The following is a 13,323-nucleotide window of genomic DNA, read 5'->3' on the forward strand; positions in this document are numbered from 1 at the left end:
GCCCTCCTTTCAGACAGTGCCCTCCTGTCATGTGACAAACACAGGACAAACAGGAGTCCCGCCAGCCTTGCTTCTCCATTCCCTTCGGCCAGCAGGACACAGCGGGCAGAGGCTGTGCCTTCGGGCCCAGGAGGCTGACATCCACTGGGGCAGCAGGCCAGCAACCGCCAGGTTGTCAACGGGGGGCGAGTGTCTCCACCAAGGAGCACGCTTTAACGGACGGCTAGCTGCAGGGCTGGGGGTCCCCGTCACCCACAGCTGGGGGCAGGCTGGGGGGCGGGGCTGGCACAGCAGCGACTGACCGGCGGCTCCCACGTCCCGGCTATCCTGACCGGGGCCAGCAGAGAGGCGGAGGCCAGGGTCTCCCTGAGTCTCTAATGAATATTAATGAGTGGAGGAGGGAGAAAAAAATTAATCTGCCTGATCCTCCGATGGGTGCTGCGGTAACGATATGAAATCTAATTATTCGTCCCAATATTTCTAAACCCTCAAACTGAGACTGACAGCCTCCCGGTCGGTTTAATGCTTATCACTCCTGGGAGCGGCGTGTTCGCGGCATGATAAAAGCGCCCGCGCGCAGCTCTGCTGACGCTGCAGAACCCCTGAATTTCCGCGTCGGTCCGAGTGGAGGGGAGACGGCAGCGCTGTGTTCCCGGCTCTGTGCCTCCTGCTGGGAGCGGCCCCTCGCCTGGCGGCTGCCCTGGGCGGGCTGGGTGCCCGTGAGGGCGGGTGAGGGGCAGGGGACGGGGACGTGGGGACCTGGAGGGGGCTTGCATCCTGCGCCGCGCGCCCGACTTGCAGGAGGAGAGGGGCCAGGAGATCCAGGCCGTACGACCACCAGGCCCTTCACCCTCGTTCCCTCAGCCCTTAACACTCTGGGGGGCCCTGGCCCCCACTTAAAGGGGGCAGGCTGAGTCCACCATCTCCAGCCGCCCTGCCTGCGCATGCACCCCAGGGGTGCAGGAGCCGGCGCCCCACGGCTCTGGGGAGAGGAGCACGGCCCTGCCCAGTCTGCCCCTGTCTCCGTCCCTGTGGGGTGGCAACGCGCACTGTCCCGGGCAGCTGGACCCTGCCGTGCGCTAGGGCTACAGCTCGCCCCCCTGCCCTATTATTTTCTCCCCCCAACCCCCAATTCCAAGCAGCCCTGGAACAGAAGCCCTTTTCTCTGGTGGTTGAAGGCACCGGGCCGAGGCAGGCTCCCTTCCTGGCCCTGCCCGTGGGCAGCGGGGTGCAAGCCTAAAACGATCAGAGATGTGTGCGCTGCTGGCCACCTCCCCTCCACTGGCGCCCCAGGCTCACTGCTGGGTCTGGGTCCAGCTCGCCCCAGACAGTCCGGGTGCGGCGTCTGCAAGAAGCTTAGCCCCCACCCTGCCTCAGCCCTGGGGGTCGCCCTGTCCCTCCCTCCTGACTCCAGGCCGCCCCACCCAGCCCCGGGACAGCGGGCGGCCACTTTAAATTCTCTGGGTGCATCTGAGAACCCTCCTTGTTCCCCCAACAAAGAGGTCAGTGTCTGGGTTCTGTGCCCGCTGATAACCATCAGAAACCCTATCTCTACCGCATCCGCTGTGACAGCCGTATCTGAGGCTGTTCCCAAACTCGCCGTGCAGCGCATGAAGTAGCGTCGAGGGGAGGTCGGGGCTGGGGCAGGCCTGGGGTGGGCTCTGATTGGGGCCTGCACCCGTCTCTCTCTTTCAGCGTGTCCTGAGAAGCCCCCACCTGCGTCCCACTCACCATCGCCAGAGGCAATGGCTTTCCGCCCTTGGCACCAGACGTTTCACGAGGCAAGAGAAGCACGACACGGGCAGCTCAAGGCATGGCCCCATCTGGCAAAGAAAGACCCATAATGCACCACGCCTGGGCTGAGCGCCTTCCCTTGGGAATTACTCCCTCTCACAGCCAGAGGGAGAGGGGCCTCGCCAGGAGGGCACCGGGCTCGTGCACTGCAGCCCCATCACCCCCTGGCCCGGGATCGTCCTGCTGTGAGTTTGGCTCTGCCAGGCGATGACCGCTGACAACAGCCTTTGCGGGGGCCCCATGTGGAGGGCCGCTCAGAGCCCATCTGCATGGGGTCAGCTGGCGGCTGGGCCTGGATGGTCCCACGTCAGCCTCACAGGCAGGGGCTTTCTGCTCAGACCCGCTGCCCTGCTCGCCATCCAGGGGGTACCTCCCAGCTCTCACTGATGTCACGGTGGCCTCGTGGCTGAAGTGGGTGAGCCATGGGGGGACAACTGGACGGACGGATGGGCCGAGTGAGTGCGGGCCCATTCGTTCATTCAACCATCCATCCATCCACCCATCCTTCCAACATCTATCTGTCCATTCACCGTCTACTCCTCCATCTACCTTCTACCCATTCACCCACCATCCATTAATCCATCAGCACATCCACTGACTCACCTATCTATCCACCCGTCCGTCCACCTTCGACCCATCAATCCACTGTACACCCGTTCGTTCACCTTTCACCCGTCCATCCATCCATCCAACCACCTATCCACCATTCTTTATCCATACACACATCCACTCACCCTTCTGTCCATCCCCCTGTCCACCCGCCATCCAGCCATCCATGCACCTTCTGCCCATCCATCTAGCATTCAACCTTCCATTTACCATCTACCTGTACATGCATCTATCTACCTGTCCATCCATCCATCTACCCATCCACTGGCTACTTGTCCATCTACTGTCCATCCACCATCCATTTATCCATTCAATATCCACTCAACTGCCTCTCCACAACCATCCACCCATCCCTCTATCATCCACTGTCCATCCACCTTCTCCCCGTCCATCCACCATCCATCTACCTTCTACCTGTCTATCTGCCATCCATTTATCCATCCACACCTCCACTCACCCACCCACCCACCCATCCACCATGCACCCTTCTATACACCTTGTACCCACCATCCACCAATCCATCCACACATCCAATCACCCACCCATGCAGCCACCTTCTCCTTCTCCCCTGCCCATCCACCATCCACCTGGCCATCCAACTTCTACTCGTCCATCCACCATCCATTCAATATCCACTCAACTGATCCTCCACAACCATCCACCCATCTATCCACCATTCACCCATCCTTCCACCTTCTAATTGTCCATCCACCCTTCCATCAACCATCCACCTTCTACTCATCCATCCATCTACCTGTCCCCACCCATCCATCCAACATCTACCTGTACATATATCCAACTACCATCTACCTGTCCATCTCTCCATCCACCCATCTCTCCTCCATCTACATGTCCATCTACCATTCACCCATCCATCCATCTTCCACTGGTCCATCCATCTTTCACTGGTCCATCCACCTTCTACCCATCTATCTATCATCTTCCTGTCCACACATCCATCTACCCGTCCACCCACCATTCACCAATCCATCCACCATCCACCCACCTTTACCTATCCATCTACCATCACCCATCCACCTTCCATCTACCTGTCTATCCATCCATCCCTCCCTCCACCATCTACCCCTCCACATACAACCCATTTATCCATCTACACATCCACCCACCACCCATCCATCCATCCTGAACATTTCTTCTGCATCTGAGTACAAGTTTTAGAACTGCTGCGCCTCCAAGCCCTGGGTTTCTGTGGTGGAACCACAGCTGGATCCTAGGGGACCTTGAGGTCCCACAGCAAGTTGGTGCCAGAACCAATTCTCGACTCCTGGCAGGCTCTGCGTGCTGTGTCCTTTCTGGGGTACCACCCCCGACGCCCAGTGTGTGCGGGGAGACTCCTTGCCTCCCCTCCGGCCTGCAAGCAGCCTGGGCCTGAGGAGACCAGTGGGAAAGGGTTGCCACACCCCAGCGTCGCCCCTCTCCCACTTCCCTCTCCAAACAGTGACGACAAACTGCCTGGCGGGTGACAGGACGATCAGGGGCGGGAGGTACACGGGGGAGAGAACCGGGGCCCATCAGCTGAGCTCGATAAGGGGCCTGCTGAAATGTTAGCGAAAATATTTAGACAATAAATGAAGTATCGGAAAGGCACGCATATCTTTAAGAAATCAATCATCTTGTACGTGTGTCTGGACACTCGGCGCCAAGGCGGAGATAGCGCCTGCTGGGGAGATAAGGGTTAATCAAGGATTTAATTCTGCAGGAGATAAAGCTGCAGGGAAGAGCAGGCGGCTCCTTCCTCCCTGGGCCCCTCTGCAGGAGCCTCAGAGGCCGTCTTCTCTGGCGCGCTCCCTGGATTATCTCTCCGCCTGGAGAGGGTTTCCAACCTCACGCCAAGTCTCCCCAGGCTGACCTGCGCCCTGGGCCCAAGGAGGACAAAACCCCCGGAGAGGAGGCTGCAGGCGGGAGGGGAGGGCCTGGGGGTGGGGGTGTGGTGGGGATCCCAGGGCTGGTGCGGACATCTCCAGCCCCCCATCCCCGTCCTGCAGGGGTCTCTGTGGTTAGGAAAATAGTGATTTCTCCTCTGCTATTTGGTCCTGGTGACTGGCAAGTTACCTAACCTCTTGGAGCCTCAGTTTCCTCATCTGGGAAATGGGAACAGCAGTACCCGCCTCACGGGGGGTGGAGAAAATGAGGGGCCGAGTATAAGGATGGGCGCACGGCAGTGTGTCGGGAACACGCACCTGTCCATCTTGGAAGGGGTTGACTGTCCCCAAGGAGGGAGCGGAGGAGAGGTGCAGGCCCTGCTCAGGACACACTGACCTTCCCAGTCCTCAGCCATCCCGCCTCTGTCCCATCACTGCTTACGGCTATTCTCTGAGTTCAGACATGAGAGTCACAGAGCTCCTATTAACTCCCCCCAACGGCCTACCCTCTCTCTCAAGAGTCAACTGTTGCTTGTACACCTCCAGTGACGGGGAGCTCACTGCCTATAGGGACTCCTGTAAATACCACAGCCTCGGTCACACAGTGGAGCCAAAATGTGGCTCCTTCCAAGGGGCTGAAATCCACACTGGAGCTCCTACTGCTGCCTCCCTGCTCGGGGCCACGGGGCAAGAGGGTCATCCCTCCCGCAGGGCTGCTGGCCACGCTGCCTGCCGAGCCACGCCCTGTGGTAAGCGCCACGTGTGGATCACTGCGTTTAACCCGCCCGGCTGCCCCAGGAGGCCGCCACGTCACAGAGGAGCTGCTGCTCTGCCCACCCTCTCCTCTGCGGGGAGGTCGCAGGGTCCGCAGGCTCGGGCCTCAAGGACCCTTCAGGGCTCCCCTGTGTCCCCCCCTGAGGTCCCAAAGGCTGAGGAGACAGAAGCTCAGAGAGGTGGGGGCCTGCCTGGGGGCACACGGCAAAATGGCCACAGGGTAGGAGACCCCAGGACCTGGACCCTGTGCCATGGGGATGGCCTGGCCTTGAAAGTGGGGGCCCTCGGTCCTGGGCCGCCTCCCACCCCCTCGCTGAGTGGCCTGGGTGAGCACCGCCCCTCTGAACCTGGCCACTCAGCTGGGACAGGCGGCGTGGGCAGCCCAGGGGCCTCAGCTGAGACGTCTCCAATCTCCCGAGGCCCGGGCCCCAGCTCTGAGGTTCTGAGGCAGCGTGACCCACAGCCCAGGCTTCGCCGCACACGGGAGTGGGTGGGGGCTGTGAGCGGCAGTCCGAGGGTTGCAGCTGGGGATCCTGCCCACGGCTCTCTACCAGCCCTGCTGCAGGCCAAGTTCCTGGGGCCCTGGTTTCCTTGGCAGAGAGACGGGGGCTCTGCCGGGTTGGAGCTGGTCAGAGCTGTTAAGGCAGCATTTGGCCTCCAGGCGCAGGGCTGGGGGGAAGCCCCACACACACAGCCCCACCACTGCCACTGAAGGCCCATCAGAGGCCCACGAGGCCCAGCATCACAGGGCACCTGCCAGCAGTGTGTACCCTGGATCCAGCCACACCTGAATGCCACATTAGGAATCAGAAGGGCCCAGGCCATGGCTGTGCCTGCACATTTGGGGCACCTGAGCCTGGGCCTGAGGGGACCAACCCGGGTGCTGCCCGGCCTCCCAGGCAAGCGTCACCATGGCTAGGAGGTGCTTCCTGAACTCTCATCAAGCACAGGCCCCTCCCGGTTCCCACCACACCGTATGTGCCCATTCCACTGCCCCACACTTACTTGCTTCCCATACATCAACACCCTTTCTTAACCAAAACGGTATTTTAAAATAAGCATTTGTACCCTTTGCAAGAAAACGCCACACCGACTTGCCATAAACTGAAGGCAGCTCAGCAGTAGCCCTGAGACAAATGACAGCCCAGTGGTCATTAGCACGCGCTAGAGACGCTCAGGCAGCGCCCTCTCCCTGTCACCTGGGGGCCCACAGGCACGGAAACGCAACGAATATCTCACCCTTGGTTGCAGCTGCCCCCAAGTATCCAGAAAACCACCTCGCTTACCACGAGGGGTGGCCCCACCCGTGAAGCCCAGTGCCAGGGCGCAGTCCCTGCCTGCTTCCCCAGCCACAGGCCACAGGCCAGGTCCAGTCCCACAACTTCGTTCCTTATTGCTTCCTTCCCTTGAACGCCCTTCTCTTTCTCTGCCTCGCCAACTTCTACTCATTCATTAAGGGCCTGCTGAAAGAACCCCTCCTCTAGGCAGCCCTCCCTGTGTTACCCTGAGGTCCCATAGGCCCTGCATCACCTCCTCCAGGCAGCCCTCAGTGTGTCACCCCAAGGTCCCTAGGCCCCACATCACCACCTCCAGGCAGCCCTCCCCGTGCTCCCAGGCAGTTAACTCCTCCCTGCTCCCAACACCTCATGGCTGTATCTCCTGACACGTTTCACGTGGAGTGGCAGTTGCTCCTGCACGAGAGTCTAGCCCGGGCCTGGCTCAGGGGGCTGAAGGGGCCTGTGCCCTGGGCCAGACACTGTCCTGGCCACTGCGGCCGGGGTCAGGGCTCCTTACCGGTTCCGCCTGCCCGGGGGACGAGGTTCTGGTCTGGATGCTCCCGCGGAATGGGCCCCAGGACAGGCCCTCAGCGAGGCTGCACCGAGCCCGCACGCACCTCTGTCCGTCCTGCAGCAGCAGCTCCAGCTCATCTGTGGGGAGAGATGTCAGAGGTGTGAGGAGGTCCGGGTCGCAAGTCCAGTCTATCCTGCGGCACCCGCCCCACCAGGAGCAGTTGCGGGGCTGAGGGCAGAGGAGGGAGGGTGGCCCTGGCCCAGGTTAGGGGGATGGCGGCTGGTGCCGGGTCCTCGGGGCCAGGCCAGCCCCTGCAGTGAGACCTGTTCTGGGGGATGGCAGGCTGCAGAGGTAGGACAGCGGGGGCGCCTGCAGCTGCACCTGAGCAGGCGGGCGCACCGCTCGGCGGGACCCTGGCTGCTGCGTTGGGACGCGTGTGCCTTGCACAGCCTAGGACGCACACACGGAACCGGGTCACCCCTACCGCCTCACGTGGGGGCAGGCACAGAGTGGAGGACGATGACGCCCACGAGACCGCCTCCCGTCCCCTCCACACGGTCCGCCCAGCCCCTTCCCATCAGCTCGAGCCCCAGCATCCGCAGAGCACGTCTGTGCGGGCAGCTGTGAAATGCTGGGCCTTGGCTCCCGTCTCTGAGACAGGGACCCCGCACCTCCCACCCCCTGTGGTTGGGGTGAGGACTGAGCAAGTCAATCCTCTTAGCATCTAAGCACAGGGCCCGGCGGGGGGAGCCAGGCCTGGAGCCAAGTGTTCCTCCCCTCCCCCCCCCACTGCCGGCCGAGGCCCTCGGCACAGCCGGACTGCGCTCGGGTAGCGCCAGCACCACTCCCTGCAGGACCCCCGCCTGCCCTCTGGAAAGGTCTGGACCCCACTCCTGCCGAGGCCCTTGGCCGGCGGCTGCCTGTCCGAGCGGCCTGTCACCCGGCTGAGGGCCTAAGGCTCTCGGGCCGCGGCCACCTGTGCTGGGATCAGGGCCAACCAATCTCCCGGACTCTGCCAGCTTGCGTGGCCAGGGCTGTGGCTCCTGTGGCTCAGCTAGGGGAGCGGCATCTGTGGCCGGCCACCGGCAGGAGTCGGTTCCACTGACGTGGACAGACCGGCCTCTGCCAGGAGCCCCGCCACAGACCTTCTCACGGGGAGGGACCTTGGGGTCGCACAGGGTCTGCAGGTGGGCTCCCAGGTTCAGCCCGGCCTCAGCGCACGACCCAAGTGACCTTGTGGGGTGGGCTGGATGGCGGCCCCCGAAAGATACCTCCGCCCGCAACATGGGAATGTTCCCTTATTTGGAAAAAGGGTATTTGCAGATGTGACTGAGATCGGATCTCAAGGTGAGACCATCGGATTACCCAGTAGGCCCTACAGCCAATGACAAATGTCCTCGTAAGAGACACACAGAAAAAAAGAGGCACAGGAAGAAGTCCACTTGAAGACGGGGCGGGCACTGGTGGGATACAGCTGGGGGGGACACTGCATCTGGAGCCCCTGAGGGAACGCAGCCCTGCCCACGCCTTGATTCGGGACTTCTGGCTCCAGAGCTGTGAGAGAGTAGATCTCTGATGTTTCAAGGCACCAAGGTTGTGTGAATTTGCCTGGGCCACCCTGGGAGACGCACACCTGGCACGTTACCTGCCATCTCGAGCCTTAGCGTCCCCACAGCCGATGGGATGATGGTGGCCGTGCCCTCAGAGGGCGGTCCCTCCCCAGGCCACACGCCCTCTGCCCAGGAAGGCGGGGCCGCCTTGTGCCTCGGGTGCCACCTGGGCTGCCTGGGCCCACAGAGGCCTCACGTGGCCTGGCCTGGGCCCCGAGCAAGCGCTGCTGCATTGGCCCTGCTTCCTGGATCCCCGATCGGGCGGGCTGTGGCCTTAATGGGCCCGATTATCAGATAACTGCCGGCCTAATGGCACAGATAACGTGTAAATACACCAGGAGGCCAGGCTACAATGTTCTAACTGGGTCCTTGTCTTCCCCAGGGCAGATAAGATGGCAGGGGACCAGGACGGGGCCAGGAGGCGGCGCCCTTTATCGGCCCCGCGGTGAGGGGGACAGAGGCCGGCCGTGTCACTCTGCAGCCTGCCCACGAGGGGCCGTGTCCTCTACCCGTGCACCCAGGATGCCAGGGTCCCAGCCAGGGCTCTGCCCATGGCGCCCCCCCCTCCCCTGGGCCTGCAGGGTGCCAGCCGGCATGCGGTCACCCGTTCCTGCCCAAATGGCCCTATGACGTCGGCCCTCTCCTGGTCCCCACCACCCCCCAATACAGATGAGGAAACTGAGGCCCCGAGAGGCCACATAGCTGGCAGTGGGATGCCAGGATCTGAGCCCGGGCCGCTGCTGTCCTGGGTATATCTGGGTCTCTGGTCCCCCGCCCAGCTGGCCCCAGGGCGTGGGTGTATGGGGAGAGGCTGTCTAAAGGCAGGTTTGCTGGGCACTCACTTGGCCATCCAAATGGTCTGGCCAGCCATCCGACGGGTCTACGCTCTCCTTCTGAGGCTGGCGGGGAGCCCACCGTGGGCTAAGCCGTGTACCACCTGCCCCCTCCCATCCCCCCCTCAGGACGGTGGGGTCAAGGCGGAATCATCCCGCTTCCCAACACCATGGCCGGTGCCCGTCCAGACAGCCAGACCTGCGCTAAGCCTCATGGGGTCGGCCCACACTTGGCCCTCCAGAGCGGGGAGGCCCACTCCCTCTCTGGACTTCAGTTCTGCCGCTGGGGCCACAGACGACAGTGACAGTGACCACGACTCCCTCTGTTGCCGTCACATATTTTCCTTTCAGTGTCCAGGGCCTGTTCCTGGCTTGTCAGGCCTGGGCCCCCAGTAGCAGACAGTGCCATCCATCTAAGGCCAGCACCCACCTTCCTGGGGGGAGGAGGAGCGGGGAATTCAGTTCAGTCTTCCCCAGTGTGGGCCAAGTCCCACACAGACTAAAGGACGCGGCAGGGTCGGAGGTGGCTGGCCCAGGTCACCCCGTGGGCGAGAGGGGGCGGGGTGCAGCCCCAGGCCCCCAGTCTGCCCCTGGCTCGCTGCACCCGTGGGGTCCTGAGGCCCCTTTCTCAGAGCCCTGGCCCTAGCTCATCCCCAGTCCTGGTAGCCCCCCAGAGGAAGGGGCAGAGCCAGTGAGCCCCCGCACCCGCCCACGCTGCACCACAGACAAACTGCCGTGGCCCCTAATCGTGCCCCAGGGCTGGCGGCCCCAGCTCCCAGATAACAGCGTGGCTGGTGCTTCCCGTGGCAGCCACTCCATCTCCTGGGTATCACGCACCACCAGAGGGAGGACGGCTCCTGATAAAGGCGGCCGTTCTGCACGACGGGGCAGAACCCACCACTCAGGGCTTGCTGGGGGATGGTCGAGGCCTGGGAAAGGCAGGGAGGCCAGGGATCTGAGGGATGTGGGCTGAGGATCGGGCAGTGGTCACCATTGGAAGCCCCCTCCCTGGTCCAGGGGAGGCCGTCCCTGAGAGGCTGGGCATTAGAAAGGGTACCCCATGTGGGTGGATGCAGGGCCATAGCAGATGCCTGGCTCCATGACGGGAACATGGCTGGATCTCAGCCCCAGCTCATTCAGTGCCCTTGTGCAGTGCACAACCTGTGCAACTGTCCATGGTGGCCCTGGTGATGTTCAACATCCATCCACTCAGATAACCTATTTCCAGCTCCCAGTTCCTGCCCAACCCCTTGCACAGTCAAGTAGGTGTTAAAGCCCAGTCAGCACCTATCAGAGACCCTCTCTCAACCAGAAATAAAACTGTATCCCAAAGAACCGGTCAGGAGAGGCAAGGCCACCTACTCCTCGCAGACTGGGTACCTGGTGAGGGCTCAGTTCAAGGCTGAGAATGAATGAAAGTATGAACGAGTGAGGAAGGGGCTGGGGGCAGGAGACGCTGAGCTCAGGATAGGAGCTGGCTGGGAGAGTGACAGACAGGAAGACACAGCTATTTTTAAACAGCCTCTGAAAGAGCTGGAGGATCTAGACAGTGGTGGCCATGGAAATGGTCAGCTCCCAACCATACTGACAGGAAACTTGGGGCCCAGGGAGGCCCAGGGGTGCTCAAGCCACACTGCGAGCCCGGGCCAGAGGTGGGGCCAGAACCCAGTCTCTGGACTCACAAAACCCCACGTGGGTACCTGGGGCAGAGCTGAGGGAGGCATGGCCTCTGCCCTCAGGGCTCCCAGGAAACATGGGCGGCAGCATCTCCAATGGTGGGCCAGTCAGGGTGGACTTCCAGGTGGAGGTGTCCTCTGCCCTGGTAGCCTCCTGTGACCCATGTCTCTGTTTCCTCCTCCCAGCTCCAGAGTGGGGCACAGAGGACTCCAACTCCGGTGAGGTCCTGGCCGAGTCCTCCCTGACCTCTGTACCATGGCCTCCGTCCCCAAAGCTGGACAGCAGGGGTGATGCCATTTGTCCTGGGAACTCCCAGTCCTAACACAATTCCTGGCTTCTGTTTATCGAGCCTTAGTCAAGCGCTTGGCATAATTCACAGGGATTCCTCCCAGCCATGCCAAAGCTATTCCCCCCAGTGTACAGAGGGAGAGACTGAGGCTCAGAGAGGTTAAGCAACTGGCCCAAGGTACACAGCTGGCAGGTAGGATATGAACCAGAGCCCCAGCAGGCTCATGGCCAGGGCCTTGACACCCTTTTCTGGGTCTTTCTGGTCATAGGCAGGAGGCGACAGAGAAGAGGGCGGGGAGAGGTTGCTGGAGGGGAGGGGAGGGGAGGGGAGGGGTGGCAGGCGAGCCCCCGCTCTCCCGTTGCAGGGCTGACTCTCCCTGCTCTGCCCTCACTTTCCCCATCCGCAGCCTGGTCTCCTCTGGAGGAGGGGGTAGGCCCTGCACTGCCTGGGTGGACCTCCCCACGGGGGTCGGGCCATCACTACAGGCACAGCGTTGGGACAAAGACTAATTTATTCTGTCATACAACCCCACACACGTTATTTCCAGAGCAAATATGCCGCGCTGGGATTCAACTTCACCCCCAAGCATCTGTGAGGATCCAGACGAGAAAATTCAGCCTTTGCATATTTATGTGATTTAAACACCTGTTTAGGTCTTAAAACCCTTCGATGGGGCTTCCCTGGTGGCGCAGTGGTTGAGAATCTGCCTGCCAATGCAGGGGACACGGGTTCGAGCCCTGGTCTGGGAAGATCCCACATGCCGCGGAGCAACTAGGCCCGTGAGCCACAACTACTGAGCCTGCACGTCTGCAGCCTGTGCTCCGCAACAAGAGAGGCCGCGACAGTGAGAGGCCCGCACACCGTGATGAAGAATGGTCCCCGCTCGCCGCAACTAGAGAAAGCCCTCGCACAGAAACAAAGACCCAACACAGCCATAAATAAATAAATAAGTAAATTAAAAAAAAAAAAAAAAAACCCTTCGATGGCGTCCCGAGGGGCCAGGGAAAGGAGGCAGGGCTGGGCATCGCCGCCCCAGGCCAGGCTTAGGACCCCATCCTGGGAGCCCAGCAGCTGGGGTGGCAGCTGGGAGAAATGGGGTCTGCAGTCAACAAGCGGGCTGAGTCCTGCCTCTGCCCGGCTCTCGCTGAGCCTCAGTTCACCTGCTGGGCTGGCGGCTGCAAGAGTCGAGACAGCCTGTCGGTCGGCGCGGCCGGCCCCGCGCTTCCTCTCCCCCGGCGCCCGGGTGTCCTGAGGCCTACGGCCCCGCCAGGGCTGCAGGGAGCTGCCCTCAGACTTGGCTCTGCCCCACTCCCTGGAGCCCTTGGCGCCCTCCTTCAATAACACGCAAAACGAGCCGTGAGGAGGTTCTGATCTGCCCGTCCCCTCCCACAGGGGCGGCCCAGAGAGCTCGAGAGACCTGCTCCAGGCTGCGCAGCAAGGGCTGCACTCGCCCCACCGGCCCTGAGCTCCTTTCTGACAGAATCTAGGGCTCCAACCCAGACCATCTGGCTCTGGGGCCCACCAAGCCCACACCCTAGGCCCCAGGCTCACTGAGCCACGGCCCCGCAGGCGGGCTGGCAGCGCTGACCGGGTAGCCCTGCTGTTTGCAGGAGTGTTGGTGAGCTCAGGGAGGCCTCCTGCGCCCTGCCGGCTGGCCCCTCCTTCCAGGGGCCAGGCTCTGTGCTAATGGCCATTGGCCTCCAGGGTACAAAGGCCAGCCGCCTGGCAGCCCCCGCCCTGGACAGTGGGCTCTGGGATCGGCGTGTGGGCGCCCACCCTGGGGTCACTGCCAGCACCCACTTATCTAATCGGCCTCATCAATCCCGCCCGGCCCCACCCTGCGGCTCCCGGGGGCCAGCTGGCCCTGGCTTTGTCAGGAGTGGCCCTATCTCAGGATCACGCTGTTTGCCTTTGATAAAAGTCACAAAAAAGGGAGAGAAAAAGGAGAGAGGGAGAGAAAACCCCAGGGGTGAGCAGGCCCCGCCCCAGCAGGGTTCTAGAAGTCTCCAAGGGCCTGGGCCCAGAGCAGGGCGGGCTGGGAGGCTGTGGGCCCCGAGGGGTTC

At 62.2% G+C, this 13,323-nt stretch overlaps 1 protein-coding gene across 1 annotated transcript in view; it reads right to left on the reverse strand.

The window, feature by feature from the left end:
- ZFPM1 (zinc finger protein, FOG family member 1) overlaps positions 1-13,323 on the reverse strand; it is a 68,537-nt gene that overhangs the window by 9,721 nt on the left and 45,493 nt on the right. Inside the window, exon 4 of the mRNA XM_068529145.1 lies at positions 6,855-6,988. Coding sequence (XP_068385246.1) covers positions 6,855-6,988 — 134 coding nt within the window. The remainder of the gene's footprint in view (positions 1-6,854; positions 6,989-13,323) is intronic.

This window comes from Eschrichtius robustus, chromosome 19 (assembly GCF_028021215.1).
Source record: "Eschrichtius robustus isolate mEscRob2 chromosome 19, mEscRob2.pri, whole genome shotgun sequence".
Taxonomy (NCBI): domain Eukaryota; kingdom Metazoa; phylum Chordata; class Mammalia; order Artiodactyla; family Eschrichtiidae; genus Eschrichtius; species Eschrichtius robustus.